Source organism: Macaca thibetana, chromosome X (genome assembly GCF_024542745.1).
Source record: "Macaca thibetana thibetana isolate TM-01 chromosome X, ASM2454274v1, whole genome shotgun sequence".
NCBI lineage: Eukaryota > Metazoa > Chordata > Mammalia > Primates > Cercopithecidae > Macaca > Macaca thibetana.
The window spans coordinates 64538429-64558292 of NC_065598.1; the positions used below are offsets into that span (position 1 = coordinate 64538429).

General features: G+C 37.7%; 1 protein-coding gene and 1 pseudogene across 3 annotated transcripts in view; both read right to left on the reverse strand.

The window, feature by feature from the left end:
* The window catches only part of OPHN1 (oligophrenin 1), a 376301-nt gene that overhangs the window by 43914 nt on the left and 312523 nt on the right, over positions 1 to 19864 (reverse strand). For all 3 annotated transcript variants that reach the window (XM_050776883.1, XM_050776881.1, XM_050776882.1), the window contains exon 19: positions 9019 to 9178. In XM_050776883.1, coding sequence (XP_050632840.1) covers positions 9019 to 9178 — 160 coding nt within the window. The remainder of the gene's footprint in view (positions 1 to 9018; positions 9179 to 19864) is intronic.
* Positions 14141 to 14230, reverse strand: LOC126946990 (uncharacterized; annotated as a pseudogene).

Consider the following 19864-nt stretch of genomic DNA (forward strand, 5'->3'; position numbering starts at 1 on the left):
CACCAAGTTTGCTTAGAGTATGTAGAGAACTTTGAAAGTATCACGTCTGTTGTTACCAACAGCCAGCTTTTTATAAAAGGGCTGTCACTAAGGCTGCCTTTGGTCTCAGAAACACATCGCCTTTAAGGCCTTTTTAGATGTAACATTCTAGAATCCTGTCTAGTCCTACTCATCCAATATACTTATGGGAAAATCGATGTCCAAAGAGGGGGACGTGACTTGCCCAAGGCCCCAAAGCTAGTAGATGGTAGAACTGAGACTAGAATCCAAGAGTTCTAATGCCCAATCAGGTGTCATTTCCCCTAAAAAACAGTACCTACTGCAGGAAATAGCTGTAGACTTCCACTGATTATATCTAACCAGTCTGTAATCCGTGTTCTAATTGTCTGTCCATTCCCCTTCCCAGTTGTCTCAGGAAAAAAATACCAAGGGAGAGAGAGAAGATAAAATCAGATCCTATTAAGGATATCTCTGTCTACTCAGCATGCATTGTGAGTTTTCTACTAAGAATGACATGGCAGATTCCAAGTGCAGCTTCTTTTTAGATCAACTTAAGATGCTTTTAGGTTGGGAAATCAAAGAGTTTCTCTATCATTTAATAACCATAAAGAACGGTATAAGGGCTTCTAAGAAAAGCCCCTTTTGACTACAAAGACTTAGTAGATACCAAGGTATTAATAAAAGTATTAGGAGGGAATGCCACCATAAAGACAGAGCTCATCTCCTGTCAATACAGCAAAGGGGTAGTGGTATAGGGCATGGGCAAGGACTAAAATTTAGTGGCCAATGTACTATGTACAAAGTACTTGAAACATTTATCTCATTGACTCCTCCCAGCAACTCTATGAAGTAGGTCTAATTATTAGTATCATTTTTTTTTAATGAGGGAAACAAGGCTCAGGGGGGTAAACTGGCTTGTTTAGATGACCACCCAGCTAGTAAAGGATAAAGTTGAGATGTAGTCCCTGGGCTGTCTAGTTTAAAGCTATTTTTCCATTCTTTCCATTATTCTCACCTCTAAGAATATCTGAAGAGCTTACAGAGGTGGCCTGGACATTTTCAGAGTTCTTGGTAAGAAGTCTTAATCTAAGAAAGTAGCAATGACCCAGCTTTCAGTCTCTAAATCTCAGAGCAAAGAAAAAGTTCGCCCGATCTCTCATTGCTCCTCCATTGATTCCTGTTCTCTCAAATAGGAATTGGCCTATCACCAGACTGCTGAAGCTCAGTCTGCTTTAAGTCTAGCTGCCAAAGTACACCTATTTGGCCCTCTGGCACACTGGCCCCAGTCTTACTGTATTATCTAGACTCTGGTGTTCCAACCTGAGACCTCAGGCCACTCAAAGGAGAACAGCAAAGGAAAAAATATATGATACAAGAAAATCGCTGGCCATTGAGGGGAATGGACAATATGACCTTGGAGATATTTTCAAATTCTCAAAAATCTCTGATTCTATATTCTCCGCCACCCACACACACTAGAGGCCTCCAAAAAGAAAATAAAAACAGATATTTGATTTTGATAGTCCATACAAACCTAACCTCTGTAGACCTCAGTTTACCTGTAAGTAAATACTACATAAAGTTGTGAGAAATCGAGGAGATGCTTTGTGTCAAATGTATAGCACCATGTCTGACACATAGCAAGCTGCCAAAAAATGCTATCATTTTTACTGTGATAATTATTATTACAGCCCCAGCTAGAGACAGAAAAAGGGAAGGAGTGGTATTTTCACCTCATTCTGAATCACTGGCATAATGCTTAGGATGACCAGAATCAAAAGGGGAATCTTTTCTGCTCTCTGAACATGGGGGCAAACCTCAGCTCACAACTACATCTTACATTTATCATCCTATCTCATTGGGTTTGGACATGCTTATTCACCTCAAACAGGGCCTGACTTCACTTCAAAGCTATAAATAACTGGGCATTTGAAGAATGTGTGAAGATCTCCACTTAGCCAAGGTGGAAAATTTGAAGCTACGTTTTCAAAGATTCATTGCAACTAATAAATACATCTGAAATCTCCCAATCTTAGTAATTCTCTGCTCAAAGATATTTTTTCTCCAGGTTACATTTTGATCTTAATATTCATACTTAAAGATATTTTTTCTCCAGATTCAATTGAGAATGTTTGCCAAATTCCAAGCTAAATACATATTAGATTTACATGTACAGACTAATGAAAATATCCTTACATGTACAGATAATAAAAATGTTATTTTCAATAACTTTTAGCTTAACCTTATCATTTCAGAAATTAAATGTGAAGAAGTAGAGTCTTGGCTTCATTAGATTCTCTCTCTTTACACATACCAACACCCCCCCCCCACCAAAGTGTGTGTGTGTGTGTGTGTTTGTGTGTGTGTATAGGTAGGTAGATATAGAGATACATTCTAAAATACAAATGTATAAAATATAAATCTATACAGTAAAATCTATAAAGTATAATTATATATTTACATTTACTTATATTTTAAAATATCTATCTATCTATCTATCTATCTATCTATCTATCTATCTTATTCCAGAAATCAGTTGGAGGGACACATTCATCTGTTCTCTTACTACCCTCTGGTGGCAGACTGAAATTCACCAACACCACCTTTTTGAGAAAGGAGAGACAGACCAGGACTGGAAGGGTCTGTTTCCTCTAGGTTGCTAGATGGGTGCCTGAAAAGTATATAAATAAGACCCATTTCTTAACAGGGTCTCTTGTTTGCCTTCTCAAATCCATTACATTGCTACAACATGGGCTTTTTTCCTGGATTAGGTCTCATTTGGCCATTTGGGAACATAGGCAACACTGGAGTTCCCACAAACTCCACACTGAGAATAACTCCGCTTTTCTCCGGCCAGTTTACAGGAAGAACTGCTTTCAACCATCCATGTCTGCAGAAAAGACTATACCATTCAGTCTTCCATTTCCATATATCTTAAGCAGTAAGACTAAAATCCATTTTGACATACACTGATAATAGATTTTCTAATTATCTCAAAAAATAATCAACTATTCTCCCAGAAAACTATACTTAACACAGTGAGGCAAGATCCTTCCTGTATGATTAAAAAGCAGACGCCCACCCACTAAAAAGGAAAGACTGGAAATAAGGAGAGAACTCAGGAGTAGCTAGAACAGCTAAGTCAGCATCAATGATGCAAAGAAAAGCACAGCTCACATCTCAATAAAACAGGTCCCCCTTTCCCCGAGGGGCAGCCATAACCTGACAGACTTAAATTTAAGTCTCAGCTTTGCCACTTACTAGATTCAATGCCTCCATTTCCTAATTTCAGAAATGGAAATACAATCCATCATTCACAGAATTACAAAAAGGACTAAATGAGCTAGAAATACATTGTCCCACACTGATTCCATGTTCACTGAATACAAATCTAAGCCTACAGGGGCAGAACCACTGCTTTCTAGCTCTTTGAGAGTGGTCTTGGGAGCAATAAAGGAGGAAAACGGCAGATGCCAGGTTGTGTAGGTGAGAAAATGAGTTTGCAAAACACAAGTTAGACAACTGGTAAAAGTTTGTGGCTGGTATCCGAGTTCTTTTATAAACTGGTTGGGAAGAACTGTGGGGGAGAGAGGATGTTCCAAACAGTAGACAAGCAGGAATGGAGCTGCAGAAATGCAAACCTGTTACCACTACTGTGGCATGCGAAAAGAGGCTTCATATAAAATGAAAAGCTTGGACCTGAAGGTCTTTAGGGTCCCTTTCCAGTTCTAAAATTCAATGGATCTACCCTACATTTTGTTCCCTTAGGTGAAATAGCTCTGTCCTCAAAACTAAATTGCTAAGATCTGCCTTCAGAGATGACCTCTCTCTTCCCCACTAATTCCTGGCAGCTCTCCAAAACAAAATGTTCAGAAAACAGAAGTCAACCTTCCTCTGTCAGTCCAAATTACCTCTGTGCCTCAAGCCAACAACATCAGGTTCAGGCACCCTGATACATACTGCTAAGTGAGATGGGAAGAAAGAGAACTTCAGAATAATTGGCAATGTTGTTCTCGGGAATCAGTGTAGAGATAGATCTTCTATTATTTACCTATTTTCCAACTTAGAAAAGAAAAAATTTAGAAAAGATCATTCAAGTTGTTAAAAAAAAATTTAAGAAAGACTTAGTAATAGATTCCTTTAAGCATCAATTCTTCTGATTCACTTACATTGTATTTACAGACCCTGGATGCTCTTAAAAGAGAGACTGAAAGAAAGGAATAACAAAGAAACTTAAAACCAATGTGTTTAAGCCCTTTTCTATTAAAGAGCAAGCGTAAATGGAAAAAAACACATTACTGAAATTATTATATATTTCAACTGAAAAATCATACCCCATTAACTGAACAACTTGGCAGGAACATATAATCCCTGATATGTGTGAAGCGGCATCAGCTCTCACACATATTATCTCTTTTAATCCCACAACCACCCTGTGAGGTTACACCTACATAAGGTCTAGAATTTCTGGAACATTTTCACCCACATATCATTCTGCTATTTTTCAAAAAAGATAACTTGATAAGTATTTAATAAACTGGGATTTCATTTCATATCTCCATGTAAGATGTTTCCTTTGAAATAAATCCATAAATCAGAAAAGATCCTTGGTTACCATGTCTTTGTTTGGAAAACATGGTCAGCGTACATCCCTGGTATCACATAAACGTCAGAACTTCAACTACTTAACACATATTAACAGGTTACAAGGATGTGAAAACCTCACTTAACAGCTGACCACTAGTTAATAGAAATGCCCTCCTAGTATATCCTGGGAATAAGAGATAACTAGCATTTAATTGCTCTTCAAATCATGCCACATAATATGCTTTGGAATAGCGAAATCAAACTTTTATGAACTAGAATGGGATTGAGGTCATTTGCCAACCAACACATTTTCTAATAAAATTTAAGTTGGCATTTGCCCCTAAAAAATGCATAGAATAGAAACAAAAAAATTATTTTGTTATACTAATGATGAGATGCTGTGTCACTCCTTTATCCACTTATACATGAATTAGGACATTTAAAATGCAATGAATCATCATATAATGAATGTTCAGAATATGCTTCCAAGGCTCCCTACTGCCTTCAGGATAAAGACCAAACTCCTTAACCAAGCGTACAAGACCCATGATCTGACCACCAAATGCTAGGATTAGAAAATTATTTTCTATCAAAAATCTTCGCTATGTGGATGACCCTTCAGCAACTCTTGCCTCAAAGTTCCTTAGCTCTCTCATCTATAATGACCTTCACCTTCACTTACTTCAGGTACCCATTTGCAAGACACATAACAAAGATCTAGAGGTGGTAAAGTATACATTTGAACTGCCTGATTTCAAATTTGAGCTTCAACATTTACTTACTCCATGACCCTGGACAAGTCACTTAACTTCTCTGTACCTTGGTTTCTTCTTATGTGAAATGAGGTGTAAATGTGCTAATATATGTAAAATGCTTTAAATAATTTTTTTCAAATATTAATTAACATCCCTATAAAGGTTTTGTGTGGACATGTTTTCATTTCTTTGGGATAAATGCCCAGCAGTGTAAATGATGGATCCTAAAGAAGTGCATGTTTAGTTTTTAAGAAACTCCTAAACTGTTTTCTAGAGCAGTTGCCAAATTTTATATTCCTACCAGAAGTGTATGAGAGATCCAGTTCTTGTGTACCCTTGTCAGCAGTTGGTATTGTCACTATATATATTTTTAACGTTACCTATTCTAATAGGTGTGTAGAGATCTCTCATCATGGTCTTAATTTATATTTCCCTAATGGCTAGTGATCTTGAACATCTTTTCATATACTTAATTGTCATGCATACTTCATGTTCATGTCTTTTGCCCACTTTCTAATTAGATTGAATTTTTGTGCTGTTGAGCTTTGAGAGTTCTCTGTATAGTCTAGATATTAATCCTTTGTCAGATATGTGGTTTGCAAATATTTTCTCCAAAACTCAGTAGCTGTTTTCCCATTTTATTAATAGGGTCATTCACAGAGCAAAACTTTTTAATTTTGATGAAGTCAATTTATCGATTTTTTTTCTTTAATGGATTGTGTTTTTGGTGTTATGTCTCCTCAATAAGTCCTAGGCTCTAACAGTTTTCTATATTATCTTCTAAAAGTTTTATAGTTTTATGATTTATATAAATGTATGATCCTTTTTGAGCTCATTTTTATATAAAATGAGAGGTTGAGGTTGAGGTTCACTTTCATTACCTGAAGAGCTGCAATTGCTCTAATACAATTCATTGAAATGACTACCCTCTCTCCCTTGAAATGTTTTTGTACCTTCATGAAAAATAATCAGGCCATACTCTGTATGGCTATTTGTGGATTCTCTATTCTGTTCTATTTGTTTATGTAAGAAGTAGACAAGAGGACTTATCAAATTACCTCTGCCAATTGTACACTGTCTTGATTATTGAAGCAATACAGTAAGCATTAATATTATTAATACCTACCTCCAGTTTATTCTTTTTCAAAATTGTATTAGCCCTTACAGTTCTTTTCCATTTCTACATACATGTTAGTATTATCTTGTCTTTATCTACAAAACATCTTGCTGGGATTTTCATATTGATTACCTTAAACTTATAGATTAATTTTTAAAGAATTGACATCTTAACCATGTTGAGTCTTCCACTCCATGAACACAGTATGTATCTCAATTTATCTAGATTTGCTTTGACTTCCTTCATATTCTCCACATTGCAGTCAGAATAAGCCTGTTAAGCCTAAATCAAATCCTGTTATTCCCGTGATCAAAGCCCCCCTTCTATCTTACTCAGGCAGAGCAAATCCAAAATTCTTCCAGTGGATTATAAGGCTCCACTACAGGATCTAGTATGTCCCTCTCCATTATCTCTTCAGGCCCATCTTTTCCTATTTCATCTTTTGCTTAATCCACTCTAGCTAGTCTGGCCTCCTTGTTGTACTGTGAATATGACAGGCACACTTCTGCCTCTGGGATTCTGCACATACCATTTCCTCGGCCTAGAATCCTGTCTCTCTGGATAGGTGAATGAATCATTCCTCTACTCCCTATCAATGTCTGCTGAAAGGTCATCTTCTCTGTGAGGCTCTCCTCATTTCCTTATTTTCTCCTTTCCTATCTGTATTTAAAATTGCAAAACCACTTTCCAACCCCTCCTATTTCCCTTCTCTGCTTTTCTCCTTAATGTTCATTATAATCTAAAATATTACATACTTTACTTTCTTTGAATACTGTTTGTTTACTCTTTTTGAATATAAACTCTATGAAGATGATATCTAGAGTTCCTAAAACAGTATATAGTATATAGTGGGTATATACTATATACTGTTTGGTATAAAGTGGGTACTCGACACACATTTGTTGGATAAATCAATCGATTTATCAATTTATCACACCTGGGCTCTAGAACAGGGGTCAGCAAATTAGAGCCCACAGGCCTGTTTCCCATTTTGTGAACAGAATTTTACTAGAACACATCCACAACCATCTGTTTACATATTGTCTACGGCTGTCTTCTCACTACAATGGCAAAGTTAAGTAGTTGTGACAGAGATCCATGGCCTGCAAAGGCTTAAGTATTTATTATATGGTCCTTTAAGGAAAAGCTTTCTGATCCCTGCTTTAGATTCACATAGTCAACTGCTCGCGAGGCATTGTTCTCTGGATGTCTTTCAGAAATCTCAAATGTGACCTGTCCCAAACTGAACTTTTCTCTATCTCCCTCAAACTTTCCCATTGTGAAATTCTTATATGTATGAAGTAGAGCCCCATTCACCGAGTCAGCCAAGTCAGAAAATCAGGATTCAGAAATCTCCCTCTCCCACATCCTTGGTGACTTCCAGTCACCAAGTCCTGCTGCTTTTGCCTCCCTGTCCTTCTTTACTGAATTATGCTTTTCCCTAGGATGGCACTAGCTGCTATGAAGCTTATACCCCAGTGTAGGGCCATCTGTTGCAAGTCTACAAGAATTTGTCAATAAATATTTGTCTTAACCTCATTCTGGGCATCATTTTCTGACTCTACCTTTGTTTTACCTTTTGTACTTGACCTGATTATAACGTATGATGCCTTATATTTTATGTGCAATAGAAAATATGCTGCCATATATACTTTTGGAATGAGATGGGTTTCAAATAAGTATAAGTATTGATTTATTTTTAGTTTTGATGGAGTTCAGGACCTGCTATCCCAAAATATGGCACCTTGGCATTTGTGGAAACAGCAGAAGCAAGAAGGTTTCTCTGCCTTCTCCCCTTCTCCCCGGAGCAGGCCATAAAAGAATTCTCTGACCTTCCTCTAAAGTAGGTCATTCCAGAGGTACCCTCCCTATAACTGGAGGAAAAGAACATCCCTATCCTCGAAGACACAGAAACACCAAGAAGAATCTGAACAAACAACCCTTGCTAAGATCCCCCTAAGTTTATTACCATTAGATCATATCCTTCTGTCTTCTAATTACTAATCTTCACAATGATCCATTTCATCAAACTTAGTATAAAAAATGCAAGAGTTTACCTGCTTCTTTGGGTCTTCATTTCTAAAGGCTCTTGTGTCATGTAAAACTTATTAAATAAATTTGTATACTTTTCTCTTGTTAATCAGTCTTTTGTTATAGGGGTCTCAGCCATGAAACTAGCAATGAGTGAGAACATAAATATCTTCTCCCCTACAGTTTCACTGTATATAGACTATTTTTATACTATCATTTTCCTATTTACCCATCTGTCTCCATACTATACATTGTTAACACCTTAAAGGCACAGACAGTTACTTTTTCTTCTTCATTACCCCCAGTATTTAGCATGGTGTCTGAAAGTAATATAGTTATAAGCTTGAGCAATGTTTGCTGAATGAATGAATTTCCCAGGGTAAGAGTTACCATTAAATGTCATTGTGTCATAATGGGATTTCCTTTCATTGTCAATGTGAGCCAAGGAGGAAGACACAGCACTAAAAGGCAGTTGGGGGAAAGTGTCACAGGTTTGGAAAAGAGGTAGTGAGAATAGAAAATGCATACCTTGCCAAAGTGCTCGATTAGTATTTCCACCACTATGTTCTGGAATTTGATGTTCATCATGGCGGCCACAGTGTCCTCCTGAGCTCTCATCAGGGTGGGCCCAAAGATCACTCCCATGTTGGAGGGGGTCATAAGATTCTCTTTGCTGTGCTCACACACACTGCCAGAAGAAAAGGGGCAAGATTAACAAAATTTGTTCCAGTATCCCCTTACAAACAAGACTGTGTTAGGTGCTATAGAGGGTAAGAGAAACTAAAAATTAGAAGGAAAGGAGCAGCCTAAAGTATGTATTAGAAGAAAAGATTACAAAGGAAACAATCAGCAAAGAATACAAGATAGTATAAAACTAGGAGTCAAAGTGGTTAGACATAGCTAACCTAGCTAACAGCACTGAAGGAATTAAGAGACAGGCGGGGATATGGAGAGGGACTACAGCTAGTGGGATACTATTTGGAGAGGCAGGAAGGAAGCAAGAGGACATTCCAAGCAAGAGGAACAGCCCACATAAGTATAAAGCATGTACAAAGAACCACAAAGCACATTGAGAGAATGCCTACCAGTCTCTTAAATCAGCCCCTTCCCAACCCCCGTTAGAGAAGCAAAAATCTGAAGGAGCTGAAAGGGATCATTAAGATTTGCACTTGATCATCTTCCTTATTTTACAGATGAAAAAACATAGGCCCAAAGAAGGAAAGGAATTTGCTCGAAGTCACAGTCAATTAGCTGTAGAGTAGAACCTGCAACCCCAGATTTTCTGATCCCTAGTCACTTTCATTGCTTAAATTCCCTTTAGTGGCTTCCTACTTTGGGATCCTTCCATAACTTGAGTAACTTGACCCCTATTTCCAATCCCTACTTACAGCTTAGGCTCTGAAGCTGGGTTTGAATCCCAACACGGCCACTCACCAGCTGCGCAACAGTGAGTTCACTCACTCTAACCTCTCTGAACTTCAGCTTTCCCACCTGGGAAAATAGCACCCACTTCAGAGAGTTGTTGAATAAATAAAGATAAATTGCTTTAGCATGGTACCTGGCACCCTGGGAAGTATCTGTTGTTATTATTACCTCTCCAGGAGCCTTCAGGCACTGCTGACTTCTGACACTCTTGTTATACTAAACTGCTAGGATTAGGGCTGTCTGGTTATACCACATTGTTTCAGACCCCCATACCTCTCTGCTCATGTCATTCTCTCTACCTAGAATATCTCCCTCTCCATACATTCACAAAATGTCTATCTATCCTTGGAGATACACATAACGTTATATCTTCAGGGAGACCAGAGCCCACTGTGCTCATCCTAACTAAAACCACTGGCAAGCAGAGTAAGTTGCAATTTTCTGTTTACTTATCTGCCTCTCTTACTAGGTGATAAACAACTTCCAAGTGTGTGTGCCTGCCACACAGCAGGTAGTAATGAATTATTTGTAAAGGAATTGAGCTCCCCTAGTGCTCTTCCAAACAGTCCTGGAGGCAGCCAAGTAAAAGGCAAGAATCTCTTTTGGTCAGTTTGGCTGTAGGAACAGCCCAACCGCCTACCCGAAACACTCACCCTCCATACCTACCAAGGCTAAGGCCCAGAAGAGAATGGTAGATTCTTAACACTGAGTGGATAATTGAGGTGTACAGAATCCTTAGACAAATCTTAATGTGAAGTCTGTTAAGCCCTAGACAAAGGCTGAGCATCATTCAAATGGAAATGAACAGTGACCATTCATAGCTTTTGATATTGCTGGGCTGGTGATGTGTTCCTTTTAACAGTTTCAGTACCCCTGCAATTAATCTTTATTCTTTAGTGACAGAAGTTTTTTCAGATATTAAAATGGAAAAGTATCTCCATGCTAACATCAAGTGACCCAAAAAGGCTAAACCACAAGGACACTTGTGTATCTCCTATTGTGAGCTTTGAAAGGAACTGATCTGTGTTCAGTGTCCCAGCAGCTCACAGAATCATCACAACTCCAAAAAGCAGAGTATTTTAGTTTTGAAGCCTCGGTTTACCAAGAGGAAAGCACTTGGCAAGGTCATATGGCAAGGCAGAGATTCAAGCCCATATTTGTTGCTCCCCAAGTCTTATAGCCATCCCATTGCATCCCAACTGCCTGCTTGTCTAACTTTTCTGGATAAATCAAAACTCTTATGTGGGCGCTTCTAAGCTAAATCCACCTTCTGATTCTCTGCTATGGGAGTTACTTGTCATCCCATTTAGGATACTCTTCCTTCTTGGCCTTCCTACGAGATTTGGAAGTTCACCTATTCTTTGGGGAGACTGCTTTGCATTTAGCATCTCTTTTTATTATATATTTTGAAAACCAGTATGGGGGATAAGTAACATCCCAAATTGTGGGTTACAAGATGAATGAAATCAAAAACAAGAGTATGTAATGTTATTTGACAGCAAAGGAATCTTGAACTCTCTAGTCTACTGAGGTTGGTTGTAAGAAGTCTCCAGCACAGAATAAAATGATTCTGATTGCATGGTTTAGATTAGAGGTCATAAATTTAAATGTCTAGAGGGGCAAGGCAGGTAACTTACATGAGAGAAATGGGCCTGGTGAGAAGTGGCTGCCACATTTAAACAAGCAGACATTCTCTAGACCACCATTTTCCCACCACTCACTTAGAGACACACCATCAACAGAATTACTTCTAGTTTTAAGAAAGGGAAATTCCCAGGTCACATCTAATGTAACTCTAATATAATATTTGTTAAAACACTTGGGAGTGGTGGGGCCTATGGTAAATTAGAAGCTTGTGCCCATTCCAAAGCAAGAAACCATTACTCAACCCCAACTGATTGCTGCCACGTGGGCATGCAGATCCAGTGTGCTAACATCCTCTTTTTTCCTGAAATGTATACTTTGATGTGAACTACCTGGATTTTTTAAATGTTGAAGCCAAATCACTTTTCCCCCAAAACACTGCGGAACAAATAAAATATATTTGTGGTCTGGACCTTGTCAACAGACTGCCAGACTGAGACCTCTGGCAGAATGAGAGGCTATCTATATGAACTTTTAGGTCTGGCTTTAGCATCCAATGAGTCTAAGAACTGTATGCCCTCTGATTCCTAAACAAGGAAGCTACCTTCAATATTTTTAGTTCTTTTACTAAAGTACTGTGTCTCTGGGCCTATCGTTTTTCATCCTTAGGTATCTGTTCCCTCATCTATAAAATGAAGTTATTAGGTGATCTAAGGGGACTTCCAGCTCTGACAATTAAGTGAATCTCAGAAAGCTGCACTCTTGAAAATAACTGGGGGCAAAGACAACCACACACTGTATGTCCCCGTTAGAAGAACACAGAACCATCTATTAAGTATGCTTGCCTTTCCCACCCTGTACATACATACATACATGCACACACACACACACAGACACACACACACACACACACACCCTGGAAACACAAAACTAAAAAGGAAGCAGAAATTTGAACACAGAATAATTGATAATATTATTACATTATTACTCATTTCTTTTTAGATGTGATAATGTTATGTTTATAAAGAGTTCTCATCTTTTCTTTTTCTTTCTTTTTTTTTTTCTTTTGAGATGGAGTCTCGCTCTGTTGCCCAGGCTGGAGTGCAGTGGCGTGATCTCGGCTCACTGCAAGCTCCGCCTCCCAAGTTCAAGTAATTCTCCTGCCTCAGCCTCCCAAGTAGTTGGGATTATAGGAGTGCACCGCCACGCCCGGCTCATTTTGTATTTTTAGTAGAGATCGGGTTTCACCATGTTGGCCAGGGCTAGTCTAGAACTCCGGACCTCAGGGGATCCACCCACCTCAGCCTCCCAAAGTGCTGGGATTACAGGCATGAGCCACTGCGCCTGGCTTGAGTTCTCATCTTTTCAAGACACAAACTGAAATATTTATGGATGAAATAATATGATGTCTTAGATTTGATTTAAAATAACATGGGAGGAGGGGAAATGGGTGGGGAAATAGATGAAACAAGATTGGCCATGTGTTCATTATAGTTGAAGGAGGGGTGATGGACACATAATGCTTTCCTATACTGTCTCCTCTATTTTCATATGTACTTGAAATCTTGCATAATAAAAAGCTCTTCAAAAGAAAAGGCAATAGTGCAGGGGAGAGTGAATCAGTGTCACAAGCAAACAAGTCCCTCTCCCCAAGGATGGTGCCTTTTTTTAAGGGCTGACAGCTTTGGCTTCCTCCACCGGTATTACATTATCTGTCATTTACTTTAAATACTTCAACAAAGTCCATACGATGTCATGAATTTCATCAGTCATGAGTTACAAGCACAACATTATTCATGTACCACTAAGAAAGAAAAGTAATTTCACTGTCATATCATCATGTAATATTTTTGAAGACATTTTAAATAGAAAATAAACTCAACAATGAACATAATTTAACTTAAGTGACTACAATATGAGCAGCTATTACAAGTTCATGCATGTGGAGGCCATGATAATTACATCAGAACTGCTGCCTGACAAGTGTAATTTTAAGAAACCATTGATTTTCAGATGTGTATAGAATTCAGATTACAATTTGAGAAAAACTATTATTAGAACTGATGAAATTTGGTTTATGTGCTTATTAGTTTTCATGCACAATCTAAAACATATTAATTATGATGGTAGTATTCTAATTGTGAATACATGCATGCTCTAGGGGTGATTAATGAGTATTTAAAAGACTCAGGTAAAAGCCAGAGGAGCTCCTGTAAGTTTCAGCTAACCTTATCTCCAACCAACACCAAAGGCTTTGTTAATGAGCATAACATAAGGTAAAAACGAATTACCATTGCCTAGATGTATTAAAGACATATGGACTGGCTGAAAATATTGCACAGACACTGCCAGCCTTGCATTGACAGGGTAGAAAAATATAGCAATGCTTAATATTAACATCAGTAAGGTGAATCAGCCAATCTTATGCATCTTCAGATATGATGCAGCATATGGTATACAACATCACCTATGATCTATTCCAACCAACAAATAGTTAACTTGAATCCATCTAGCCTTTAGATAGAACCTCTACTTTACAAAAAATACAAGTAGAGGAATTCGCTGAAATATATGACAAAGAAGAAAGCAGACAAAACTAGGAAGTAACATTCTACAGGACAATTGGTCTTCTCTTGTTGGTAAAACAGTATCATAAAAAAAGGCACTGTGCAGGGGCCATGCTAGTCTTCTCTGTATCGTTCCAATTTTAGTATATGCACTGCTGAAACACTCTTCAGCAAATGCAAAAGAATGGAAATCATAATAGTCTCCCAGACCACAGTGCAATCAAATTAGAACTCAGGATTAACAGACTCACTCAAAACCACACAACTACATGGAAACTGAACAGCCTGTTCCTGAATGACTACTGGGTAAACAACAAAATTAAGGCAGAAATAATTAAGTTCTTTGAAATCAATGAGAACAAAGACACAACATTCCAGAATATCTGGGACACAGCTAAAGCAGTATTTATGGGGAAATTTATAGCATCAAATGTCCACAGGAGAAAGTGGGAAAGATATAAAATCGACACACTAACATCACAATTAAAAGAACTAGAGAAGCAAGAGCAAACACATTGAAAAGCTAGCAGAACACAAGAAATAACTAAGAGCAGAGCAGAACTGAAAAAGATAGAGACACGAAAAACACATTTAAAAAAAAATCAATGAATCCAGGAGCTGGTTTTTGAAAAGATTAAACAGATAGACCACTAGCCAGACTAATAAAGAAGAAAAGAGAGAAAAATCAAATAGACACAATAAAAAATGATAAAGGGGATATCACCACTGATACCACAGAAATACAAACTACCATCAGAATACTATAAACACCTCTACGCAAATAAACTAGAAAATCTAGAAGACATGGATAAATTCCTAGACATCTATACCCTCCCAAGACTAAACCAGGAAGAAGTTGAATCCCTGAATAGACCAATAACAAGTTCTGAAATTGAGGCAGAAATTGATAGCCTACCAACCAAAAAAAGCCCAGGACCAGATGGATTCACAGTCAAATTGTACCAGAGGTACAAAGAGGAGCTGCTACCATTCCTTCCAAAACTATTCCGAACAACAGAAAAAGAGGGAATCCTCCCTAACTCATTTTATGAGGCCAGAATCATCCTGATACCAAAACCTGGCAGAAGACACAACAACAACAAAAAATTTCCGGCCGATATCTCTGATGAACATCGATGTGAAAATCCTCAATAAAATACTGGCAAATCAAATCCTGCAGCACATCAAAAAGCTTATCCACCACGATCAAGTTGGCTTCATCCCTGGGATGCAAGGGTGGTTCAACATATGCAAATCAATAAATGTAATCCATCACATAAACAGAACCAATGACAAAAACCACATAATTATCTCAATAGATGCAGAAAAGGCCTTCGATAAAATTGAACACCCCTTCATGCTAAAAACTCTCAATAAAGTAAGTGTCGATAGAACATATCTCAAAATAATAAGAGCTATTTATGACAATAAATCCACAGGCAATATCATAGTGAATGGGCAAAAGCTGGAAGCATTCTTTTTGAAAACAGGCACAAGACAAGCATGCCTTCTCTCACCACTCCTATTCAACACAGTATTGGAAGTTCTGTCCAGGGAAATAGGGAAAGAGAAACATAAACAGAACGAATGACAAAAACCACATGATTATCTCAATAGATGTAGAAAAAGCTTTTGATAAAATTCAACACCCCTTCATGCTAAAAACTCTCAATAAACTAGGTATTGATGGAACGTATCTCAAAATAATAAGAGCTATTAATTATTAACCCACAGGCAATATCATACTGAATGGGCAAAAGCTGGAAGCATTCCCTTTGAAAATCAGCACAAGACAAGGATGCCCTCTCTCACCACTCTTATTCAACATAGTATTGGAAGTTCTGGCCAGGGCAATCAGGCAAGAGAAAGAAATAAAGGGCATTCAAATAGGAAGAGAGGAAGTCAAATTGTCTCTGTTTGAATATGACATGATTGTATATTTAGAAAACCCCATCATCTCAGCCAAAAATCTCCATAAGCTGATAAGCAAATTCAGCAAAGTATCAGAATACAAAATCAATGTGCAAAATTCACAAGCATTCCTATACACCAATAATAGACAGAAAGCCAAATCATGAGTGAACTCCCATTCACAACTGCTACAAAGAGAATAAAATACCTAGGAATACAACATGCAAGGGACATGAAGGGCCTCTTCAAGGAGAACTACAAACTGCCACTCAAGGAAATAAGAGGGGACACAAACAAATGGAAAAACATTCCATCCTCATGGATAGGAAGAATCAATGTCGTGAAAATGGCCTTACGGCCCAAAGTAATTTATAGATTCAATGCTATGCCCATCAAGCTACTATTGACTTTATTCACATAATTAGAAAAAACTACTTTAAATTTCATGTGGAACCAAAAAAGAGCCCATATAGCAAAGATAATCCTAAGCAAAAGAACAAAGCTGGAGGCGTCATGCTACCTGACATCAAACTATACTACAAGGCTACAGTAAGCAAAATAGCATAGTCCTGGTACCAACACAGATATATAGACCAATGGAACAGAAGAGAGGCCTCAGAAATAACACCACACATCAACAACCATCTAATCTTTGACAAACCTGCCAAAAACAAGCAATGGGGAAAGGATTCCCTATGTAATAAATAGTGTTGGGAAAACTGGTTTGCCATATGCAGAAAACTGAAACTGGACCCCTTCCTTAGACCTTATAGTTAACACAAGGTGGATTAAAGACTTAAATATAAGACCTAAAACCATAAAAACCCCAGGTAAAAACATAAGCAACATCATTCAGGACATAGGCATGGTCAAAGATTTCATGACTAAAACACCAAAAGCAATGGCAACAAAAGCCAAAATTGACAAATGGGATCTAATTAAACTAAAGAGATTCTGCAAGCAAAAGAAACTATCATCAGAGTGAACAGGCAACCTACAGAATAGGAGAGAATTTTTGCAATCTATCCATATGATAAAGTGCTAATATCCAGAATCTACAAGGAACTTAAACAAATTTACAAGAAAAAACCAACCCCATCAAAAAGTGGGCAAGGGATATGAACAGACACTTTTTAAAGAAGACATTTATGCAGCCAACCAATATATGAAAGAAAGCTCATCACCACTGGTCAATAGAGAAATGCAAATCAAAACTGCAATGAGATACTATCTCACGCCAGTTAGAATGGCAATCATTAAAAAGTCAGAAAACAACAGATGCTGGAGAGGATGTGGAGAAATACGAATGCTTTTACTCTGTTGGTGGGAGTGTAAATTAGTTCAACCATCGTTGAAGACAGTGTGGCAATTCCTCAAGGATCTAGTACCTGAAATACCATTTGACCTAGTAATCCCATTACTGGGTACATACCCAAAAGATTATACATCATTCTACTATAAAGGCACATGCACACGTATGTTTATTGTGGCACTATTCACAATAGTAAAGATTTGGAACCAACACAAATACCCATCAATGACAGACTGGATAAAGAAAATGTGGCACATATACACCATGGAATACTATGCAGCCATAAAAAAGGATGAGATCATGTCCTTTGCAGGGATGTGGATGAAGCTGGAAACCGTCATTCTCAGCAAACTAACACAGGAACAGAAAACCAAACATCACATATTCTCACTCATAAGTGGGAGTTGAACAATGAGAACACATGGACACAGGGAGGGGAACATCACACACTGGCGCCTGTTGGGGGGTGGGGGGCTAGGGGAGGGACACCATTAGGGGAAATACCTAATGTAGATGATGGGTTGATGGGTGCAGCAAACCACCATGGCACGGGTATACCTATGTAACAAACCTGCACGCTCTGCACATGTATCCCAGAACTTAAAGTATAACAATAATAACAATAAATAAAAAGAAACAAGCTCTGTGCTAGATTAAAAATACAAAAAAGACATAAATAAAATGTGTTCCTATATTTAATACCAGATTGGACAAAAATATATAAAAGGCCACTTTTGGGTCAAGTGGGAAAATGTTAATATGGTCTGGAAAAGTCAAAATTTTTAAAATGGAAAAAGTAGACTAAAGAACAACATAATCTCATTTTGGTAAAAAAAAATGCAAACATGTATATGTATACAAAAATGCATACACACATACACATACACACACAAAGAGAGGGAGAAAAAGAGGGAGAGAGAGAAGAAAGAAAGAGACAGAGAAAGAGAGAGAGATTCTAAAGAACCTGAACTATATTAATAGTAACGATTATTGAATGTTGGGAATAGAAAGCTTTTCCTTTGTTTTTTGTTTGTTTGTTTGTTTTGCTTTTTAAATATTTTGTAATTTATACAGTGTACAGTATTGCATCTCAAATAAGAGAAGTATTATTACAAAAGTAAATAGAATCTAGTAAGCCTAATAACCCATACCCTTCAGAATGGTAGCCCAGGCCTAAGGTTACAAAGGGGTACTAGATGGTAGGATTTTATTGCCTGACTCCAATCTTATCTGCCTCCAGTGAACCTTTCATCCAAGATGTTGTCAGGGCATCTGAAAGGACAGAGAGCTGGGATTTCATTTGAGTTTGCAGAACAGGTTGTTCAAGTCTTTTTTCGTCTGCCTGCTGATAAATAGCTATAAGAATGGCAGAATTAAGCCCGGAGCTTGCTTCCATTGTAATATTCCACTGGCAGTAAGATTGCCAGGGAGGTGACCTTAGAGTTCTCCTATTTCTGACTAATAGAAGCTCCAGATATTAACCAAAAAGAACTGGATAATTGAGAACCTCAAATTGGCTGAGGTCAGTTTGGGTCTGCCTGTTATTAGCCTGGAAAACAGGCTGGCAGTGGAAACACAGTAAAAAGGCATAGATGTACTCATCATATAGATGATGAAAGCAGCAGTCGGCAGGCAGGATAATTATGTGCATTTTAAAAACACATGAATTTTCTTCTTCTGTGCAAATTTCTCCATTGAAACTAAGCGTATTTTTTATTTACATTTCCCTACAATTTTCATTATAAACATTTTCAAACATACAAAAAAGGTGAAAGAGTGGTACCAGGAGGACACATACTGTCTATACCTAGACTCAAAAATTAACATATTGCCACATTTGCTTTTACTCTGTCTATATTTTTTCTTAATCCTCTGAAAGTAAATTGCTTCAACCCTAAATACTTCAGCATTCATCATCAAAGAATAAGCACATTTTCCTACAAAACCACAATAACATGTTAGCATCTAGGAAATGTACAATAATTCTATATCATCTAATATCTAGTCTATATTCAAATTTTCTCAAATGTTATGGGGGGAAAAAGTCTTTTATAGCTGCCTTTTTCAAATCTGGATCCAATCAAAGCTCTTACACTGCATTTGTTTGTTTATTTAGTCTCTTAATGTACAACAGTACCTCTACCACTTTTTTCCACAACATTGACTTTTTGAAAAGTCCAAGCCTTTTCAAAAGCTTTATAGACTGTCAAATACTCTGTGTTTTTCTATACTTTTTATTTCCTGCAAACTGGAAAGAATTAATATGATTCGAGCTACATATTTTTGGCAAAAATATTTCACAGTTTATGTATTATAATTTTTATTATATCTACTTAGGAGGTACATAAGTGGTTTGTTCCATTATTTACAATGGCACAACCTCAGCTCACTGCAACCTCTGCCTCTCAGGTTCAAGTGATTCTTCCACCTCAGCCTCCAGAGTAGCTGGGATTACAGGCACCCACCATCATGTTCGGCTAATTTTCGTAATTTTGTAGAGACGGAGTTTCACCATGTTGGTCAGGCTGGTCTCGAACTTGTCACCTCAGGTGATCCACCTGCCTCAGCCTCCCAA